Source organism: Salvelinus namaycush, chromosome 23 (genome assembly GCF_016432855.1).
Source record: "Salvelinus namaycush isolate Seneca chromosome 23, SaNama_1.0, whole genome shotgun sequence".
NCBI lineage: Eukaryota > Metazoa > Chordata > Actinopteri > Salmoniformes > Salmonidae > Salvelinus > Salvelinus namaycush.
Genome location: NC_052329.1, coordinates 36,884,389 through 36,907,969, shown reverse-complemented (window position 1 = coordinate 36,907,969; position 23,581 = coordinate 36,884,389). Strand labels below are relative to the sequence as shown.

Below are 23,581 nucleotides of genomic sequence, written 5' to 3'. Positions count from 1 at the left end.
TCTACCAATCAGGTGCCCTGTGTTGTATAACCAATTACTCCTCAAGTGTGTCCTATTTCATTGTGTTATGAAAATGTTCTCTATCAATTTTGAGGATGAAGAGGTGTGTCTTATTGTTAATAGCAAATGGAAAAAACAAGGCTTCATTTGTTACAAAATAATTGTGATGACTACAGTAAAACTCTGTCACACTGACCCTTGTTCCACCAATCAGCTTTGTGACAACATGATTTGTGGTACACTCTTTTTTTGCTGTGGTAGAACTTAAAAGGGTTCTTCGGTTGTTGCCATAGGAAAACCCTTTGAAGAACACTTTTTGTTTCCCGGTGTACCTTTTTGGGTTCTATGTAGAACCCTTTCCACATAGGAACCAAAAATGGTTCTCCTATGGGGACAGCCGAATAACTTTTTTTTCTTAAAGTGTACCATTGCTTAAGCTACCAAGCAGCAGAGCCAAGTTGTATTGCCAATTAACGGTCTGTGATGCTGTCCTCAGATTTGTCCAGTTTGCTGTTTTTTATTATGAAAGGTTATCTCTCAAATTTTACGATGTTATTGGGAAAAACTACTACATTTGCCACCAAAGAATTGTGATGACTACAATAAACCACGCCAGGCAAATATTTGCGGTTCGGTTGACCACAAGTGCTATTTTTTCCCTTTAAGAGCTTAAAAAGGCCCAATATTGGCTCTGTACCAATACCTCATTCATGTTGTTCTCGCTCTTCACGTGTGGGAACGGGATAAACCTGTATCATCATCAAAAACAAGATTCACTTTCTTCTGCTATACAACACGTGGCACTTTTGAGAAGCGGTAAAACCAAGTTCTCAGAATGTGCAGAAATAGTTGTGAGTATGGAGAATAATGAGTGTTTGTCTCAGAGCTAGCGGGTGGGTAAATTGGTGAGTGTGGAAGCAAGTGTGTCCTCTAAGTCTGAGTCATTGTGGCCTGTGACGAGGCCTCGATGTTCATTCCACCTCATGTGACTCTGTTTCACTGTGGTTTTGGCACAGCGTTAGGGACTTCAGATGGATTCATCTGTGAGGGAACAAAAGAAGACAAATGGCTTGTCTTAATGTTCGAGACAACATAACAGACAATCAAAACAAGAAAATAAATGCTTATTAGATGATCGCACGCTTTGCGTGTGTTATTCCTTCAAATAACTTCCTTATGTCTCAAATTCCCTAGGCATTTGTGTTAAAGGCAGAAAAAAACAACATTGCACATTTGACAAAGAAGCACTGTTGAAAGGCAGAATAAGCAATACGGTTACGACAAAGCCAAGGAATGGTGGACTACCTGATTTACAGCAGTGATTCATTAGAAAGTAACAAAAAGTAGTTATAGCGGAGATATTAAGATTTGTCACAAACACATGCAAGCTTTGGGTTCTTCTCCCAGGCTTAACTAAAAATAAAATATAAATATATTATGGTGTCACATGACCTATTAGAAAAAAATCTGCCATTTTACAAAATAGACAATATGGACATAAAATAAAAGCAAGCCTCTCCACAGGCTGAAAAGTTCACTAGAATGATGTAATTAATGGAAGAGATGTAAAGAGTTTCACATTTACCTGTTCAAATCAAACATTACAGTCACACCCATCAATGCCAAAACATTGGTAGACTGAGTCAACATTAGCAGTGGTATGTTTCTGGATGTTTTTGCCAATAAAGCTTCTAATGTACATCCAGTGACAACAAAGTGTGGAACTTGTGAAGAAACATTGTCAGGTTGAAAAGAGATCACCCACCCCCTTGATTTCATCATATGTTCAACTGCCAGTCATTTGTAGGCTTTGGGAACCTAAGAATCACAAAATGATTTCTGCCTAATTAGTGTGTGCTCTTACAGCAAGTGTGTTAATCTCTCTTCCTTGGAATTGTTGTCAGAATTCTTAGAAACCTGTGGATGTGCTCTTAGCCACACTGGCTGGCTTATGCTCTGGGCAGCTTGGATTGAAAAGAAAACCCACCAATTGAGCAGCAGATCTTTCCTCACATGGACCTCACCTCCACAGGGCAGGAATGCAGCTCTCACCTTCCTCCTCGCTGATCTAGGAAGACAGACGTTTTGCTTTAGTTCGAGGCTCTTCATAGTTCTTCATGATAAGTGCTGAGGATAGCGTGGGTGGGGCGCAGAATAGCATGGTTTGAACGGTACCTCCCTGGTGACATTTTCAACATATGACCTGAGGTTTCAGCTGGAGGAATGAACTGTGATATGGTCTCTGGGGAATGGAAAACTTTCAGGGTTTTTGACAGAGTTTCAGTGCTGTGGTAGATGGACGGAATCGAAATCCATACCCCCAGAGTATGTACTTTGGCTAAATAGTGTAAATATGTAATTATGCACATTTTTATATTAGAAAACCAATACTGATTAAAAAGGATGTGGGTGGTGTCAATATGTTGGCACGTGGCTTCTGAAAGCAAATGTATTTTGCTAAAGTAAATCCCAAAACTTGCGTCAGCGTTAAATGTTCTCTATCCTTTCAATTATCCGGTCCACCTTTTAATGATTCTAATGGAAAATGTAATAATGTATGAGAAGCATTCCATACTTTATAGCGAGCATCACGTTACAGTTTCATCTTATTGTGCATTAGGCGTTGACAGGTGTTTTGTTTGCTTTGAGGTTTTGCTGATTGAGGAACTAGTGGTGAAGCATGTTATGACTTGGTCTCTAGTAACGACAAGTATACACCCTTCTCACCGTATCACCAAGACAACTCAAACAGACAATATGCTGACTTTACAAATACAACAGAAACCAGGAACCTTCTACTATGTGTGGCCGCTTTCAAATACAGCAAATGTCTAATACAAATGTATAAATACACATTTAAAATACAAATAACTGCGCAAAGTTGGTAACCACAAAATTTGTACTGCAGATTATTTATTTGAACAGACATACCTTAGGTTTGACTAAACTTCATGATTGCCCCTTTGTTAAAATCAGCTAAGAATGGAATAATAAACACTTGTATTTCATTTCCGTACCCCTAATCACTAATGGCATAAATTGCAGAAGAGTAAGACTGAATCATTCCCTCCATTACTACCACACACCTCCATATAGTCAGCCCAAGCCAAAATATTTGGCCCACCACCACACCCTCCATAGGCCCAGTCTTAAGCCTTTTGCTCACTATCATACACCTCCAGTAGGCCAAAGCCCAAGCCTTTAGCCCACTACCACAAGCCTCCATGCGGTAGGCCCATGCCTTGGGTCTTGACCCGCCTCCTCTCCCAGCATCTGCCGATTGTTTGACAGGGCCCTCTTTGCGACGTCTCCTAGCATCTCCAGTTGCTCTAGCTCGGCCTGTGACTAACACCTCTCAGCTATATTTCACTAACAAATGAGAAGAGCTTCCAGATGACGGGCAGAGAAGAAAAACCAAGGAGGGAAATGAAAAACATGTGGGAAAGCCTGGACTGCATTTCATACAGAAAAGGATACTCCAAAAAAAATCGGAATGTTCCCCAGACCCCTTCCTCCATTTAAGAGGGGCTTGAACCTCTCATAAAAGCTCTCTCAGTATGAATGGCTTGATGATCTTAACAGAAAGTGATACAATATTGTTATGCATTTGACTGATGAGTGAAGGTACATAACTATACCTAACATACACATCAATTTAATTAGTCCTGTATGTGTGACCTTGTTATTATTTTTCTTAGGAAATAAAACCCTTATTACACTATTGCTAATACTGTACGTAACACTAGCACTACTGTGTACATTTCTACAACATTTGGGGTACTTTGCACTCTGGGCCAACAGATATAGGCTTACAAATAGGGTTTTACTGTCATAACACTAAGAGGTGAGTAAGTGAAAAAAGTTTAAACATTTGTTCGTATGCAGGTTGTTATCAACCTCAAAACTATGTTGTTCTGAAGACATTAAATCAACCTGTTTAAAATGGTGTACCAAATCGGTATGACTGAAGGGGGATAAGGAGAAGGGCAGAAGGGGGAATTCTCTGGCAGTGAGGGAGTCAAACCTCTCTTTCAGCTGGAGTCCGTATGCCACCAGCCCAGAGGCAGCCATCTTGCAGCATTGCGGGAATTCCTGTGATTTAAAGCAGCAGAGTGAGTCACTGTGTTCGATGCAAATACGGCCTCTGATTCACACCCCGGTGACTAAGACCCCAAACGGACCCCACTGAGAGACGAGGAGCGAGGAAAGGAAAGGAAAAGCCTCTATCTATCTGTCATCTCCCCTGCCAGCCAAAACACAGGAAACCTGATAAGCGGACAAATTGCAATGCATTTATTTCCAAAGCTAATTGTCCATTGCCCAACAAATGGTTTTTGGTTGACCTCAAAGTATGCCATGAGTCACTTCCCTAGTTGGCCCAAGTCTTCAGTATTCAACTGTTTCTAGTGACATTTCATTGCTAAGATTGTTTAGTAGGCCTATATCCTTTCTCTCAATAATTCTCAATGAGTTTGTACCAGACCAGTATAAAGCCGAGAACATGTGTCAGAAATCATTTCTAACCTAAATTAGCCAACTTGGCACACATATCACTTTCAATGTATCATGATTTGAATTATCAGACCTTTTCACTTTTCTTACAGCTCATTAAAATGTACAAAATAAACAAACATGACATGTAACATGACGGCTCGACTGTTTTCTCTAAAACTGGTTCAAGAAGACTGAAGACAGCCAAACAACAAGAAACATCCATTCTCTCTCTCTCTCTGCAAACTGTCTTACATCCTGCCTGCTACCAACAGAAACAGGTTGCACCTGCTATGTGACATCATAAAATATCTTTCCTCCATCATATCCTTACATGGTCTCTCCTGTCATTGTTATGCGGATGACACTCAAATACTTTTCTCCTTTCCCACTTCTGACACCCAGGTCGCGACATACATCTCTGTGTGTGTAGAAAATATCTCAGCTTGGATGTCGGCCCACCACCTCAAGCTCAACCTCGACAAGACGGAGTTGCTCTTCCTCCCGGCGAAGGCCAGTCAGCTCCAAGACCTCGCCATCATGGTTGTCAACCTTCCCATCGTGCAAAGAACCTTCTCTGAAAACATCAAAGCAGTGACTCGACCCTACTTCATCTCCAGTCTGGACTACAGCAATTTGCCATTGGCTGGCCTCCCTGCTTGTGCCATCAAACCCCTTCAGTTTATCCAGAATGCTGCATCCCGCCTGACATTCCCAAGTTCTCCCATGTCACCCCATCCCTCAGCACACTCCAGCCGAAACTCGCATCCACAACTTGCCTACGGAGCAGCAAGAGGAACTGCCCCTCCCTACCTTCAGGCTATGCTCAAACCCTACACCCCAACCCGAGTACTCTGTTCTGCCACCTCTGGTCTCTCGGCCTACCCCAATGGTGGAACCAACTTCCCCCTGATGCTAAGACAGTCCCTGCCCATCTTCCGAAAACATGTGAAACTCTACCTCTTCGAAGAGTATCCCCCAAAAAAAAGCCTTTCGTGAACTAACATTCGCAATTTACCTTTTCCCTTTACTAGCTTTGACTTTGCTGATAGCTACTTTGAGGAAAAATGTACTTACTATGACTGTGATGTGTGGTTGTCCCACCTAGCTATCTTAAGATGAAAAGCCCTAACTGTAAATCGCTCTGGATAAGAGTGATGGCTAAATTATGGTTCTTGCGCAATGGACGACACACCTCAATATCCCTTCTAGAAGTTTTCATACTCCTGTTTCAACAACTGATACAAAGACATAAACCTTCACACACGTGGTTAGAAAATCATTCTTAAATCGAATGTCAAGAAAGGTTTTGATCAAAAGATGACACACATTGCATTCTAATAAAAATAAATACACTTTATTAAGTTGTTACTTGAAAAAGCGATTCCTTTGTATGTCAGATGGTACAATGCTATATGGTGTTAAGGGCGAGTTGAAAAAGTCCACGACCCACGCATGTCAACCTGGGCATTTTGAAGCTCACCTTAGAAAGATATGAGACAATTCAGAAAATATCCGTAGGTGGAAGATAATTTACACCACATCAAAAGGGCCAAACAGACATTTTCCATTCCCCTTTCTGAAAATGTCAGATGTACCCACATTGAGAAGAACTGATGTGAACAGGTTAACAGAGCTCCTAAATTCTAGTACTTTTGTTTGCCATCCAAAACAACAGAGATTGGCCTGTGAAAACACAGGGATTAATTATGCAGATATCACCCATTTACACAACCGCAGCCTGCATCACAGCATTACTCTGATGCTCTTTGGCTTCTTGCTTATTACCCTTCCTGACCCTGACCCTTTTAAATCCTCACAAATTTTAAGAGGAGCTCAAAACTAAATCCTCCCGAGCGGTGTCCATGAATCCACCCTTGTCCCAGATGGAGATGATCATATGGCCCTTTTCCGGCCCTCTCTCTAGCCTTCCATTCGGATGGCTTGGCAAGGTTCGGAATACAGGAGGTCGGAGTGTTGGTTCTGATTCAGAAGATTTCACTCTCACATAACCACGTACAACCCAAGCACGGCCAAAACAATCGGGCTGACTGTAGAGGTTTGCCTTCTTAAGGCGGATTTCATCAGAAATAATCCCAGGGTCTAGGGTCTCACGCACGTGGCCCGGGATGTTTGATGTGTGGATTATTGCTCAGATTAAGCCTCCCCTTTAAAAAGAAGCACATTCAGTGAGAGGTTTGATGTAGTGATAAAAAGACACCAGTGACCTGCTTTGATGTGTAGGCCCCTGAATCTGAACACACACCAGGCTTGACACTCCCCACAGTGACCGTATGTACATACCCCAACCAGAAGCCATGGATTACAGGCAACATCTGCACTGAGCTAAAGGGTAGAGCAGCTGCTTTCAAGGAGCGGGACTCTAACCCGGATGCTTATAAGAAATCCTGCTGTGCCCTCCGATGAACAATCAAACAAGCAAAGCTTCAATACAGGACTAAGATTCAAACCTACTACACGAACTACAACGGGAAGCACAGCCGCGAGCTGCCCAGTGACACAAGCCTACCAGACGAGCTAAATGACTTCTATGCACGCTTTGAGGCAAGCAACACTGAAGCGTGCATCAGAGCACCAGCTGTTCTTGACGACTGTGTGATCACCCTCTCCGTAGCCGATGTGAGTAAGACCTTTAAACAGGTCAACATTCACAAAGCCGCAGGGCCAGACGAATAACCAGGACGTGTACTCCGAGCATGCGCTGACCAACTGGCAAGTATCTTCATCTGTCTGTAATACCAACATGTTTCAAGCAGACCACCATAGTCCCTATGCCCAAGAACACCAATGTAACCTGCCTAAATTACTACTGACCCGTAGCACTCACGTCTGTAGCCATGAAGTGCTGTGAAAGGCTGGTCATGGCTCACATCAACACTATTATCCCAGAAACCCTAGACCCACTCCAATTTGCATACCGCCCCAACAGATCCACAGATGACGCAATCTCTATTGCACTCCACACTGCCCTTTCCCACCAGGACAAAAGGAACACTTAGGTGAGAATTCTATTAATTGACTACAACTCAGCGTTCAACACCATAGTGCCCTCAAAACTCCATGGGACTAAACACCCTCTGCAACTGTGTCCTGGACTTCCTGACGCCCCCCCCCCCCGCCCCGAGGATCAGCCCTTGGGCCCCTCAGGGGTGCGTGCTCAGTCCCCTCATTACTCCCTGTTAACCCATGACCGCATGGCCAAGCACAACTCCATCACCATCATTAAGTTTGCAGACGGCATAACAGTGGTAGGCATGATCACCGACAATGATGAGACAGCCTATAGGGAGGAGGTCAGAGACCTGGCAGTGTGGTACCAGGATAACAACCTCTCCCTCAACGTGATCAAGACAAAGGAGACGGTCGTGGACTAAAGGAAAAGGAGGGCTGAGCATGCCCCCATTCTCATCGACAGGGCTGTAGTGGAGCAGGTTGAGAACTTCAAGTTCCTTGGTGTCCACATCACCAATGAACTATCATGGTCCAAACACACCAAGACAGTCGTAAAGGGCACAAAAACGTCCATTCCCCCTCGAGACACTGAAAAGATTTGGCGCATGTGACAAATACAATTGTATTTCATTTTATTTGACATAAACCCACAGCTATGCCCTTTGAGGGCAGAGTGCATTTCACAGAGCAATATTTGAGCAATATTTGCACTTCACAATCATGGATAAACAGTCACGTCCATGGGCATGGGGAGTAGGAGTCACTGGTAGATGGATGAGAGGAGTGGACTGGAACCAGGTTTCGATGAAGGGAAATGTTGATGCATGGAATTAGATCGGGTTAGGTTCTAAATTAACCTGCTCTTAAATCGGGGTATTGCAATTGAGGGACAATGTCAGCTGAATGTAAATGTATCAGTTATAAAAGTAACTGTCAGATTTTAGTTTCTCTATCAGTACATACCGGTGCCGTTTAAGATGAGGAACAACAATGTTTTTTAATGAGCATGGCCTTATTTCTATTGCAGCATATTGGATGACTGTCATTCATATTCCATTCACTGAGGTGCCTCCACTGGTATATACAGAATATAGGCCTTGACAAGCAAACCATGAACATGACCCAGCGTTTATGACATCTACACAACAAACAGTAACCTCCTTCACACCTCTTCAATATTTTCACCCACTTCACAAGGTTCCCTTTAAAAGCCTGAGGGACTGTGTATGTGTGTGTGTGTGTGTCCATGTGTGCGTGCGTGTGTATGTATTTGTGTCTATGTGCACACATTTGCTGTTATTGCTTAGCCTTTCACTTCTTTCTGCTGTGAGTGTCAATAGTGCCATGGTGGCAAATACAGAGCATACGTGAGAGCACGGCAGCAGGGAGAAGCTTCCTTCAGGAGACAGAGGAACTACACAGACTTTTAACAGGGGGGACACACATACGCACCTAGGACCTAGGAGACATACAAGGCGGCGTGTGAGATATCGGAAAGGTGTTGCACTGTACCTTTGGCCTACTTTTATGTGAGAGAACATTCATAGGGAGATGCCACCTGACAAAGAAGCTTCAGATCTGATTGGTGAAAGGGATACACCAATGACGTGTGGAGTTTTCAAATCCACTATGCTTCAATTTGAATATCTAAAATATTTCCCGCTTTAAATGTGAATACAGTATACATGACCTTTACAAAAAGTAAGGTGAAGTTATGTTATGGAAAAATACAGCTCAACATGTCCACACAACCATTGGTATTTACTACTGCTGTTCTGATTAATGCTATTATGATAATTTATGATATTTCCACATTTTTCCCATCAGACATGGCTGATGAATGGCCTGTGTCAGGCACCAGAGTGTCGGACATTATTCAACATACCATACAGAGAAGAACCAGCAGCACAAATCCCAGAAACGCTCTCCTCACACATCAAACTTTACCCTGCACATTTTGCCTCCCTTCCCCTACAGGGAAATACTTTTTTATTTTAAAAGAGCAGACACTTGATTGTGAGTGAGTGAGTGAGTGAGTGAGTGAGTGAGTGAGTGAGTGAGTGAGTGAGTGAGTGAGTGAGTGAGTGAGTGAGTGAGTGAGTGAGTGAAAGAGTGAGAGAAGTAGGGCTGTTATCAGTGGAATGGGGAATGTTGACAGGCGGGATAGTGCTGAGATAGCGCCTGCACATCAGGCCTGGTGTGACGCATGGCAGACCTCCACGCCCACTCCCTCCATCTCTATCCCCCTCTCCTTCTAACTATCTCTTTCCCTTTTCTTTACTTTCCTCCCCTTCCAGTATGACAAAATGTTTCTTTACCTCTTTCATAAAATAATGCTATCCTCCCATAGCAATGGAGGTTAATTGACAGATCAAAGTTTTTGGAACACACTCCGTTCTCCCTTATTTTATTGCCCATCTCAAATGAGTTCACATGCCTGTGTTTCCCTCCACAGGATTTACAAGCACTGCTGGTGTTATGAAACATTTAGGGGAAGCCGCCTCCCTTGGATTCCCAATAGCACTCATCTGCTTTCCTTTTCCTCCACTAGACCAGAGAAAGAACAAAACATCTGGTGTTGCGGAACCACTGTGAGAGCGTTCAGGACGTTCGGTTTCATTTTCCTTCTTCTGCTTCCCGTCTCTCCCACCCCTCAACCTCCTGCTAGGCTGTGCTGGCCCCACTTCCTTGAGAGGGGAAAACATGTCGAAATATGATAAAGAGGCCAAAGAGGATGGGGAAGAAAGAAAAGTGAGAAAGCATATTACAACTTCAGATTCTCATATTACTGAAGAACCAGGGAGAGACTCGCAGAAGGTTTGAAAAGAGAGAGACAATGAGAGAGAGAATTAGAAAGAGGGAAAGAAATACAGCGACTGGAAGGGGTGTTGACATGGAGCTAAATTACAGATGGGAGTTCAAATAAGCACGGCCCATAGGGATTAGTATATGTGCTAATACACAAAGTATTCATAACTTCAAGCCTGTCAAAGAACCACATGAAAACCAACCCAACACTGAAACTCCATTGATATTACTGAAACTGAACAATACTGGTCATGACGTTTGAAACCTAATCTTGAGGAAATGTACTATTTTCATAGGTGTGACCAAGGATGACATAGGTATTACTATTTTTTGCATTAATTTTGTTCTTTGCTCTTGACAATGCATCAGTTTTACAGTATATAAAGAAATCATCAGCAGCCAGACAGAAACAACTGAATACTCCCTGACCTAATATTCTGTACAGTCTACTATAGTAATGATGAGTAGTTGTGTATGACCACTCATTACTGACAAGCCAGAGAGAGAGCTAAATCACATGACAGCCACTGCCAGGCCTCTCCTATTTATTTATTTTACCTTTATTTAACTAGTTAAGTCAGTTAAGAACAAATTCTTAATTTCAATGGCGGCGTAGGAACAGTGGGTTAACTGCCTTGTTCAGGAGCAGAACGACAGATTTGTACCTTGTCAGCTCGGGGATTTGAACTTGCAACCTTTCAGTTACTAGTCCAACGCTCTAAACACTAGGCTACGCTGCCGCTGCCGCCCCTCTCACTATCAAGTGTGAGGTCACGAGGCTGATGGGAAAACACCTCAAAAAGGGGTGTAAGGCTGAGTCATAAGCTGTGTTCAAATCCCCATACTAACATACTGTATACTACATACTTAATGAGTATATACTACATACTATATACTGTTAGGTCGTTTAAGTATACTGTAAAGCGTCCTAGCGCTTCGCCTGTCTACAGGAAGTTGATGCTGTTGCTATGCAACCTCTTGCTAGCAAGTTAGCATAACAAATGACTAGCTAGACATTTTCCGGGTGTGTTCTTTAATTCAATTTGGAGTGTCAGAGTGCGCTCAGAGTGCGCTCTGGGCGTTTGTAAATTCAGAGCATTGTCAGATTGTCTGTTTGTAAATTCAGAGCATTTCGCTCTTGGAGCATTCAGAGCGCACACTGGATGCTCTGGCCGAGGGGTAGGGTTGATTCTAGCGTTCTGATCTTACAATGGCAGTCAAGCACCCAAGCTAACTGGCTAACGTTGGCTAGCTTGCTAGCTACTTCCAGATACAAATGAGAAAACACCTAACTGACCATTTTACTTGCCCTAGAAGAGCTGGTTAGGCAGTTTTCATGTTATCCAGGGCATTGGTGACTGTAACAGTGCTGCTGGCAACAATATAATTACGCTTTTTGCCCAGGTTTACTGACATCGGCCATCTCTGAAATTGGAGGATAGCCAGAGCGAATTTATAAAAGCACCATAATGTCAATTGAGAACGTGCAACGACTACACCACTTAGCTAAGCTAAAAAATTATGGGGATAATCAAGTCAATAAACATTGGGTAGTTAGTTATATAGCGTATAGTTAATATATTGACAAGTTTGATGTATTAGTAGCCAACTAACTTTAGGTAGCTAGCTAACATAACGGTAACGTTACATACTGCTGTAATGATATGCTATGTGGTGCGTAAGAATAGCATAGCTAACAAATTGTCAGCCAACATAACATGTAAAGGTAACCTATTTGAAAAGTAATTACTTTATAACATTGCTCAACATTTTCTTAACATTTTTCCCAATTAGTTAAAGCAATGAATTGGATGAAGCTCTCGTTGGACTTCGGCTACATATTTTCCATCATTTTCTTCAAATCTGAAAACGATGTGAAGTCACGCCTATTTTCGTAAGAATTGCATTATGGGCCCTAAAAGTACGGAAATAGTGTCAACATCCGGGAACTTATAGCATACCAACTATATCCATACTATGACCAATAAGCATACTTTAGACTCAATTTACGTCACAAATAGTACGGTTAGTGCGGTTAGTATGAGTAATTCGAACACAGCTATCGTCTTACCGAACACTAAGTGGTCCACATCCACACAGTTATCATCCAGCAGCACGGCACCTGACCTTGAATACAGCTATGAGTGAAACATGGAAGAACTCAGAAAAGGGTGTTTGCGTGCTTGGCCATAGCCTAAAGCGCTCTCACAGAGGTTAGGTTTGAAAGCCTATTGCATGTTATGGATAGATACACTTAAAAATACACAACTTTGGAGAACATAACTATTTCACATGGACGAGAAAAAAACATTGCACCATAGGAACTGTCTTCTGGCAGTGTCTGACCCCTTTGTCACAAGGCGTCCCCACTCTGGACACAGCTACGTGGTTCACTGACAATAATGTTCCCTACTTTATACTGAGAGAGAGAGAGAGAGCATGAGAGAGAGAGGGACAGAGAGAGACTATGAGAGCTGTGCTGCTGCAGAGCGAGTGGGACTTCCGACCTATCTCAGGACTGGCAGATTCTGCACTCAGCTTTGACTGCCATACCACACTTGCCTGTGAGGGGATGGCTCAATCATTCCCACGGCGCCTGGCCATTAGGACCTAGGATCATCCAAGTTATTAAAAAGAACAGACTAGCACTGCCTTTAGTAACACCTATAACAAGACAAGTATTGAAATAATGATCAAAATACCCACTTCACAAGACAGTGCTGAACTTATTATTGGAATCTTAAAAGCCTTTCTTGTATTTAAAAAAAATGATCCCTCCCACAAATGGTCAAATCTGAGATGATGTCACCATCCACCATTTGTGAATATTATCATAGAATGACACTGCCTTCCATGTGCGATGTCACACGTGTGGTCAAAATGTGGCTACATGTTGTGTGATGACGTCACACCTGTAAAGCAGTGATATTTGTATCGACTCTATTGAGAAGGGAAGTGCCACATTGACAAGTCAAGCCTCAAATATCTGTAATTCAACATGCTGGATTCTCCAAAGACTATCTAGTTTTCCACGCAATCTTGAACCTTGAGTGAACCTGAATTGTGGTACAATTCCTGGGACAATATTCTACAGCATTCTTTCCCCGACAGGCTAATGATCCCATTTCCGATCTCTGCTCAGTGTGAAAATAGTGAGTCAGAAATTTGACCGAGATGGACAATAAAGGACAGCGTCATTGGCACTGCGGGGTGTAGTCACTGCACGCTGGACCACTATATTCAGTGACAGGTGCATATAAAAGTTAAGGAATACGGTTTTATGCTTGGATTGACAAACAAGCATCCACATATTAACTGGCACAAAGCATGTGGGTTATGTGTCTCGGTTTTGATATTCATTGATTGCCCATTTTTCTATAACAGGGAGACAGAGCACAGTAGCCCTGTGTGTATTGAGATTCATTCAGGTTTTCCAGGTGCGGTAGACAGTGCTGTGTTTAAGAGGGGTTGCGTAAATAGAAGGGAGGTAGCATCAACTCACAGAGCCAGTATGTGAAAGATGAGGGGTGGTATTCCATATATAAGGCCATGTTTGTTCCTCAGGGAATATTTCACACTGCCAAAATGTGTTTCGAAGGGAAGTGTAAAAACTGCACCTCCATAGAGAAAACAGAGTGGCACAAATGCAATCCCTCTGAGGACCGCTAGAGTAAGCTACCGCTTTGACTCGCTGAGGTAGTTCTAAAAAACAGACATACCTGGAAAACGTTATGTACCAAAGTATTACCCAATTGCAGTTATTTTTTCTTCTAAAGCTAATCTTTTAAAAAGCATTTCAAACTGAACTTTTGAACTCACGGAGATTAACCTCACGGACAAGTTACCCAGTGAGTTTGTCAGAACAAATCAAATAGGCTAAGGGAAAACATACAAAGGCAATAGAGGAAAACGGTTATCATGCAAACATTATAATCAATGCAGAGCAATACGTAGCTACGGTAAAGAACGCAGGCCTACTATACAGCACACGTCCTCATATACACCTATTTCACAGACACACTGATTTTAAACAAAGGAATAGAACACGGAAACACCTCTTGAAGAAATAAGAGCCACTTTGTTTCTGAGGGGTGAGACTCACTGTTAGTAATGCAAGGCGAGCAGGAAAGGAAGGTACTTTCCCTTGTAAAAGGTCTGTAAATATGGACTCGTGACCAACTGCAGCAGCTGAGTCAGTCGATGCCCTCTGTCCTCCTCCTGTAAGGTCATCCCCAATGAGAAGAGTATGTGGTGCAACTGACTCATCTTCAAGTGCCCTGATGATACTGAAACGAAGCAGACAAGAGTATGAAAAATGGGGGGAAACAACCATGGAGAACTTGGAGGGTAATAAAAAGGGAATACTTTGGATTTCGATTCGATTTATTAGGATCCCCGTTAGCAACAGCTAGGCTTACTGGGGTCCGACATATAACGAAAAAGACATAACAGACAAATGACTTTACAATTTACATACAGTACCAGTCAGAAGCTTCCATTAACTAAGGTCGATGTCTGCACCCCCTCGGAAATCTAATTAGCAAAATATATATATATCCCCATACAACTCTGTCAGTTTAAGCTAGAGATACACTACCAGTCAAAAGTTTTAGAACACCTACTCATTCAAGGGTTTTTCTTCATTTTGACTATTTTCTACATGGTAGAATAATAGTGAAGACATCAAAACTATTAAATAACACATATGGAATCATGTAGTAACCAACAAAAAATATATGTTTTTTTAAGTAGCCATCCTTTACCTTGATGACAGCTTTGCAATCTCTTGGCATTCTCTCAACCAGCTTCACCTGGAATGCTTTTCCAACAATCTTGAAGGAGTTCCCACATATGCAGAGCACCTGTTGGCTACTTTTCCGTAACTCTGCGATCCGACTCATCCCAAACCATCTCCATTGGGTTGAGGTCGGGTGATTGTGGAGGCCAGGTCATCTGATGCACCACACCATCACTCTGCTTCTTGGTCAAATAGCCCTTACGCAGCCTGGAGGTGTGTTGGGTCATTGTCCTGCTGAAAAACAAATGATTGTCCCACTAAACACAAACCAGATGGGATGGCGTATCGCTACAGAATTCTGTGGTAGCTATGCTGGTTAAGTGTGCCTTGAATTCTAAATAAATCACTGACAGTGTCACAAGCAAAGCACCCCCAACCCATCACACCTCCTCCTCCATGCTTCACGGTGGGAACCACACATGCGGAGAACATCCGTTCACCTACTCTGCATCTCACAAAGACACGGTGGTTGGAACCAAAAATCTCAAATTGCACTCATCAGACTAAAGGACAGATTTCCACCGGTCTAATGTCCATTGCTCGTGTTTCTTGGACCAAGCGAGTCTCTTCTTCTTATTGGTACACTTTAGTATTGACTGATCTTCATGTCTTAAAGTAATGATGGCCTGTCGTTTCACTTTGCCATAATATGGACTTGGTCGTTTACCAATTAACCTTATCACAAGACAACTGATTCGCTCGAACCCATTAAGAAGGAAAGAAATTCCACAAATGAACTTTAAACAAGGCACACCGGTTAATTGAAATGCATTCCAGGTGAATACCTCATGAAGCTGTCTGAGAGAATGCCAAGAGTGTGCAAAGCTGTCATCAAGGCAAAGGGTGGCTATTTTGAAGAATCTCAAATATATAACATATTTTCATTTAACACTTTTTTTGGTTGCTATATGTGTTATTTCATAGTTTTTATGTCTTCACTATTATTTTACAATGTAGAAAATAGCACAACTAAAGAAAATCCCTGGAATGAGTAGATGTGTCCAAACTTCTGACTGGTACTGTACTGTATGCTTAAAAACATTACATGTAGTGTGTGTGTGCATTTATCAGTTACACATTAAGGTCAGTACATACACACAACAAGTAAGGAGTACATTTCCATTTGAGTGGAAATTATTGTCCACAATCATTTAGGTAAAACTTAAATATGTCATTTGGGGGGGGGGGGGGGGGGATTCTGTTATGTGTACTGTGCCTTCGGAAAGTATTCATACCCCTTGACTTATTCCACATTTTGTGTTACAGGCTGAATTCAAATTGATTAAATGTATTTATTTTCACACCCATCTACACACAATACCATATAATGACAAAGTTATTTTTTTTGTTATTGATATTTTAGCAAATTTCTTAAACTAAATTCATAAATATCTAATTCATATAAGTATTCACACCGAGTCAATACATGCTACAATCACCTTTGGCAGCGATTCCAGCAGTGAGCATTTCTGGGTAAGTCTCTAAGAGCTTTTCACACCTGGATTGTACAATATTTGCACGTTATTCTTTTAAAAATGATTTAAACTCTGACAAGTTGGTTGTTGATCATTGCTAGAAAGCCATTTTCAAGTATTGCCATAGATTTTCAAGCCGATTTAAGTCAAAACTATAACTAGGCCACTCAGGAACATTCAATGTTCTCTTGGTAAGCGACTACAGAATATATTTGGCCTTGTGTTTTAGGTTATTGTCCTGCTGAAAGGTGAATTTGCCTCCAGTGTTTATTGGAAAGCAGACTGAACCAGGTTTTCTTGAACCAGGTTTAGCCTGTGCATAGCTCTATTCCGTTTCTTTTTGATGCAGTCACCACCATGCTTGAAAATATAAAGAGTGGTACTCAGTGATGTGTTGTGTTGGATATTGCTTTATTACAAACAGGATGCATGTTATGGAATATTTGTATTCTGTACAGGCTTCATTATTTTCACTGTCATTTAGGTTAGTATGTTAGTAGGTTAGTATGATCCATCCTCAGTTTTCACCTATCACAGCCACTGAACTCTAACTGTTTTAAAGTCACCATTGGCCTCATGGTTTCCTTCCTCTCCAGCAACTGAATTAGGAAGGACACCTGTATCTTTGTAGTATTGATACACCATCTAAAGTGTCATTAATAACTTCACCATGCTCAAAGGGATATTCAATGTCTGCTTTTTTTTTACCCATCTACCAATACTTTGCGAGGCATTGGAAAACATCCCTGGTCTTTGTGGTTGAATCTGTGTTTGAAATTCACTGCTTGACTGAGGGACCTTATAGGTAATTGTATGTGTGGGGTACAGAGATGAGGTAGTCATTCAAAAATCATGTTAAACACTATTATTGTACACAGAGTGTACAATAATGCAACTTATTATGTGACTTGTTAAGCACATTTTTACTCCTGAACTTATGTAGGCTTGCCATAACAAAGACTATGAATATTTGTTGACTCAAGACATTTCAGCTTTTCATTTTTAATGAATTTGTAAATATTTCTAAAAACATAATTCCACTTTGACATTATGAGGTTTTGTGTGTAGGCCAGTGACGCAAAATCTCAATTTAATACATTTTAAATTCAGGCTGTAACATAACAACATGTTGAAAAAGTCAAGGGGTACGAATACTTTCTGAAGGCTCTGTAAATACTGACTACTGGATTTAGGTGTTGAGTCTATTGACAGTGCTGAACACAGATGTATCTGGAAACAACCCTTCACTTATTTATGTCTTGACGAGCATTGAGAAGAGTTGTAATAAGAGCAGCTCACTATGAGCTGACAATTTTGTCAACCATAAGATAACTACAGCATAAAAACACTGAGTTTCGCTGAGACATTTGATAACTGGGCCATTTGAGTCACTCCCAGGTCACTTAGCATAAGTGGTATCGGTGAATGATTGTGTGGGTTAATGATTTGTGGAAATTGGGACAAAGGACATGGCATACGTGATTTTCAGTAACAATCCGCAACGCACAAAACGTGATTTCTGTACGCATTACATGGAGTTACATTTACAGTTTTGCTTTGACTCATCTATTTTCACACGTTGTTGGGCTGCTAATACAAGCTATAAAAGGTGCTTTATAAAATGTATCAATTTCAATTCTGTCAGATTTTTTTTGCATACGTTTTTGTAATCATTTCCCTAATTCATACCACAGCCATCCCACCCCATGCACATGTCACCATGAGTGTTCATAAGGGGGTTCCTGCCTTAACATGCCTATTGGGATATCTATAGTGTATAAACTGTACCTTTGCTAAGACTGGAAAGCCCCAATGGAAAGCTTGGCGTATTGCACATTATTGCGCACTATAGAATGTCCCTTGGGGCTTAGCTAGCATGTATATTTGTGTGTGCACGTGTGTATGAGCAAGTGTGCCGCGCCCCTCCCAACTCACTAGGAGCAACTTTCCATACTCTTGGGACCGGGGAAGAAAATAAACTTGGAGAAAGATGCACACCACTTCACAGTTTGAGAAACCAAAGAAGTGGATTGGGAAACAAAATAGAAAAAAAGGGAAAGAGAAGGCAAGGAATAAAACATTTTCAGATTCTCATTATCCATTTTTAAATATAATTTCCAACCAAATTTGACAAGGTAGTGGAAGCTTGTAGTTATTTTTAACTGGACATGAGTAGGCATGCCTGCCCTACCTGCTTCTGTGGCCGGGAGTTATGCTGCCTGCAATTGATGAAACTTGAGCTTTTCAGGGACCCTGATGGACATGTAACACTGCTGTTGGGATAATGACATAATGTAAAGGAAAGGTACACTGTGACCACTAAGGTGGGAAACTGACATATTATGTCTTGGGATGGAGGGACATAGAGTGTTTCTGCGTCAAGTTTGTGTTTCAGTTCCACATCCACCCCTTGGCTATATAGGCAATGAGTAGTTGGCTTACAGGAATATGTATACAGGAGTTACTACACATTAGGCCAGTCTCTGCAGCCATTTCCCCTCACATTGTCTCCATAATACAACCATAATACTGAGTTAAATATAGGCTTTAAAGTTTAGGACACAACCAGATTATACAAAAACACTCCAGCAACAACGATGTTGAAGTCAATGTATAAGCATTTTGAGGGAGTGATAGGGTCTAAGTAAAATGAGCAGTTTCCTCAAACATTGAATAGTTGAAACAGTGTCCCTTCTGCCATTAGGTAGTTTGGCAATCAAATGACTCAATTGAAAGAGCTCAACACACATCCAAGTGTAAGCATTTCAAAGTAAATATATGACTTTCTATCGCACTTCCTTGTTAGACTTATGAACTGTGTGACAACAAACCCACATGACAAATAGAGATACAGTCACGTCTAAGAACTGTAGGTCAACTCAACATGGGCCAGTTGGTCCATGGGACACTGTCACTGGATATATTTTGACTGGATATGTTTTTAAACCCTCTCAACTTTTTCAACTTGACACTATTTACATGAGCAAGTGTAGCACAACTAATGTACAAAATACTCTCAGAATGTAGTCTACTAATCAAGAAAGAGTGGGTTATTCCACACTTTAAAATCGGGCCATTCTTGCACCTACTTTATTGGTGTTGGAAAGTAGTTAGCAGCTGAGTTAATGCCAAAACTCCTTATTTAGCCACATAAATTCAGATGCGTTTCTCACGCGTGTGAACAGTGCTATGTCAGGCAAGGGATAGACCCATGGTTTCATTGATGGTTAAATAGCAGAAACAGAAACATATTGTCATTATCCAAGAGTTTCCTGCTATCGAGGGATTAGTAATCACATTGTCTGTTTACCATTGGGCTACCAGTAACACAGATGGAAAAAATACTTACATAACCTTATTCAGCCTTATCATGGTACCACACACATGACTTAGCAAACCCTACATGATATCACAAACAGAAACTAAACCATATCCTGATAAACCCTGTGTTTCAAGTCCAGACTGATTACTGGATCATGTTATTTGTTACAGTAAGATCATACTAAAGTCATTGCCTAAATGGATTCAGATCACCTGTCTTTACATTGTCATGAAAATGGACATACAGATGGACATACAGATACATTTTAGGCCACCTTGTTAGAACTATAGTCTACATGACCACCATCCGGTCTCCAACTAAATGTAGTCTACATGAAATTGACCATGTCTGTTTTGTGCCAAAATGTGAGTGTAATTGTCTGAAGATGTGCTTGAAAACATTGAGTTTAAATAATGCACATTGGCATATATATTTCTATAGCCTAAGGGTATATAAATAACTACCCTTTCCTCCTTTGAGGGCTAGCCTATAACTGTTGGAAAATGAAAGTAAAGAAAATAGATTATTAAAGACAGAATAAAAACAGAGAGCAGGTCTCACGCATAGAAACCAATGAGGAAAAAGTCTGGGGTGATTCTGGTAACAGCCTTGGGGGAAATGTGTCCAGCAACGAAGTAGTTAATCATAGCCTACTATCTCAAAACTAGTCGTCATCGTAACTTAAAATCGAATGAACATAGGAAAATAATGAACAAGTGGGTCACTATTTGTGGGCGTATTATGTAGCCAAGTCTATTTGATGCGTTTATGTTTGAATGTTGGTGAAACTGAAACATTTCACAGCTATCTAAAAATACAAAAACAGGGCTTTACGACAACCCTGGTTGCTGTGTATGAAACTTTACGGGAGTGGTGTCCGGGAAGATAACACAGGAAACCCCGCCTGCCGCCCGAAATAACTATAAAAAGGGCTAGTCCTGCAGTAACAGCGCAGCGCAATCGCCCGTGTCTTGCAGCTGAAAGTGACAGGCGAACTAAAACTTTTCAACGGACAAGAACACATAGAAGCATGTCAGATATGATCGACGATATTATCACGAGGGTAAGTTTTATTCACTGGGTTTATATTTATGTTCAGATCAGTAATATAAGCTATGGTTATGCATTTGGTGCGTAAAAAAAAACACAATTAGACTTTTTTATTAGTTGTTGGCTACTTTCAACTTTGATTACATGTTGAAATATTCACAAAACATATTTAACGATTAAGCTTCTGAGGAGCAGAGCATATGCTATAAGTCTGCATCGTGAGTAGGCTATTATGTGGTTATAACGTGATCATTTATTGACTGTTATATTTCTCTCCACAGAATCTGATCAATCTGGGTTTAGATGAACCATTCACCCAGAAACAAATTCAATCGATGGTACCTCGTCTCAACTGTTCAACTTCGTTCTTCTCACCAAAGAGCCATAGTCTAAGCTCTGAGCAATTGAACGATGATACCCCCTGGCCACTTGACATTTGGAGCAAGATGGCTCCAAGTCAACCACAGGTTTCCTTCAGACCTGACCGCTCCATGAGTCTGACCGAATCCAGTGTCCTCTCCTTCGGTAAAATGAAGACCCTGGATGAAGTGCCTCCACCGCCTGGATTTCCTCCACTGAACAACCCTACACCTCTCCCTTCCAACCGTTACAAGACCGAACTGTGCCGTAGTTTCCAGGAGAACGGCAGCTGTAAATATGGGAGCAAGTGTCAGTTTGCACATGGAGAGCCTGAGCTGCGTGGTTTGTACAGGCACCCAAAATACAAAACGGAGGCCTGCCGCACCTTTTACAACTTTGGCTACTGCCCATATGGAGCCCGCTGTCACTTCATTCACGAAGAGAAGCTCACCCCCTTAACCCAAAAGTTCCACAACCAAGCACTTGCTGATCAGAGCCCACGTCAGCTCCGTCAGAGCGTCAGTTTCGCAGGTTTCCTGGGACCACGCAGCTCACCCCCCCCTGCGCTCCACGACCCCCTTGGCTTCACCCGTGCGCCCTCGGCGTCACCACCCCCTGCGGACATTCTCTCCCCAGTGTTCAATGACACCCAACGCGACACATTTCAGTTTTGTCAGAGCCGACCCAGTGTTGGTGACATCCACAACATCCCTATGATAGTTGAGCCACAGAAGCCCTCACGCTGCGTTTGTGGCCACGGAAATAACTTCCCAGACACTCTGAACAAATCGTACGCTATGGAGGACCGCAACAACGTCTACATCACCCAGCAAAACCTCCACCGCTTCTCTTCTGAAGATTCCCTCTCAGATCGGGATAGTTATACCAGCACAGGCAGCACCAGCGGTTCAGAGTCCCCCACATTTGATGGGGCTGGCAACAAGCGCCTCACCGTCTTTGCGCGTCTGTCACTCTCTGACTAGGAAACCCAAACCACACAGAGACAATCCAACACACGAACCTTGATCAATTGGGAAGGTTCTGCTTACACAAATCAGAAATCCTATCAATATGATGCGCATCAACACTTTATACTGTTTATTTATATTAGTAAATTACTTGCTCAGTGACATTTATTTGGTACTCAAACTTCTATCAAAATCTGTATATATTTTTTTATAATTCTGTATATTTTCATTTAACTTTTCATCTTGTCTTCCATTAATTGCTTTCTTTAAAAATGACCTTGATGGTTATGATAGTAACAAATGTTTTAAGTAGCTTTACCTGTCTCAATCAATATGAGAAGGGCCTAGTAGCCTTACTTCGATTAGTCCTTTAAATATATGATCGTTTGAAACAAAAGACTCCCCTCCATTTAGTAAGCTGACAGAACTGTTTGTCAGGTCTGATTATACTTTTGGTATTCGTGTGTATACCAATAACTATTCAAACCATCAATGTGACTTGGAAAATGACAACAATACATTCTCTCACTGTGATATGCACTTTAAACTAGGTATTGGGAGACTAGTCTCTCTATGTAGCATTTAACCAAAGCTTTACACTTCTTTTTTTTAAACGTTTGCCAAATTCTTTGTGTAAGAACAGTTTTTCATATTATTTTTGGACTTTCATCATATTTTAACACATCTGTGACAAAAGTGAGAAGTTGCTAGTACACCCTCTGTGGATGTCACAGATCTAGGAGGGGGTATTTGTGTAACCTTGCCATTTATTTAGAGACCTGTTTTGTTACATAATGTTTTGACAACCCTGGTTGGGTCCTACTCAGTAGTAGGTGACTTCTATTTCATCAGGGACTGTAACATCACAGTATTTCCATAGACTATATGTTGACTTATCTGCATTTCTTTGCTTTTTGTAATTGTATAGACTTAACTAATATATTTATTATGATATTTATTGTGGTAATACCAATGTATTTTGTACTTATTTATCAAGAAATTGTCAGGGTCTGTAAAAACGATGTGTGAATTATTGAGAAGAAAATATGAATTTATTTTTGATCGCCTAAACAAGAGAAATAAATGAAAATGATAAAGAAATGTCATTTCTTGCATTTAATTGTCTTTTTGACAGTTTGTCTCAAGTTTGATTCAATAAGGAAAACATTTCTTACTACTTGATGACAACACAAACAGAAGCTATATGAGGGCAGAATACATGGTTTAATAATAGAAAAAGAAGAAGCTCTCAATTCCTCAGTGTAAGCTGTGAGCAACCAGTCTATATCTTTCTGGAGATTTGTGTTATTTGTGTTATGTCAACACAAATGGGTGA

General features: G+C 41.4%; 1 protein-coding gene and 1 long non-coding RNA gene across 2 annotated transcripts; one reads left to right on the top strand and one right to left on the bottom strand.

Annotated features, from left to right (window-relative positions):
* Positions 1-395: 395 nt before the first annotated feature.
* Positions 396-14,448, bottom strand: LOC120018003. The gene is made up of 3 exons (XR_005472173.1): positions 14,375-14,448; positions 1,988-2,068; positions 396-1,041 (listed from the first exon to the last, which is right to left on the bottom strand). It is a non-coding gene; the product is annotated as an uncharacterized LOC120018003 (long non-coding RNA).
* A 6,354-nt stretch (positions 14,449-20,802) lies between these two features.
* Positions 20,803-23,351, top strand: LOC120018391 (mRNA decay activator protein ZFP36-like). Its single transcript, XM_038961563.1, has 2 exons — positions 20,803-20,930; positions 21,199-23,351. Exons 1-2 carry the CDS (start codon positions 20,898-20,900, stop codon positions 22,258-22,260), a joined length of 1,095 nt encoding a protein of 364 aa, XP_038817491.1. The 5' UTR covers positions 20,803-20,897; the 3' UTR covers positions 22,261-23,351.
* Positions 23,352-23,581: the final 230 nt, after the last annotated feature.

Bases quoted from the DNA above. Each gene is read 5' to 3' on its own strand.
- LOC120018391 (XM_038961563.1), top strand. From the start codon at position 20,898: ATGTCAGATATGATCGACGATATTATCACGAGG. The intron at 20,931-21,198 runs GTAAGTTTTATT...TTCTCTCCACAG, and splicing joins TCGACGATATTATCACGAGG to AATCTGATCAATCTGGGTTT.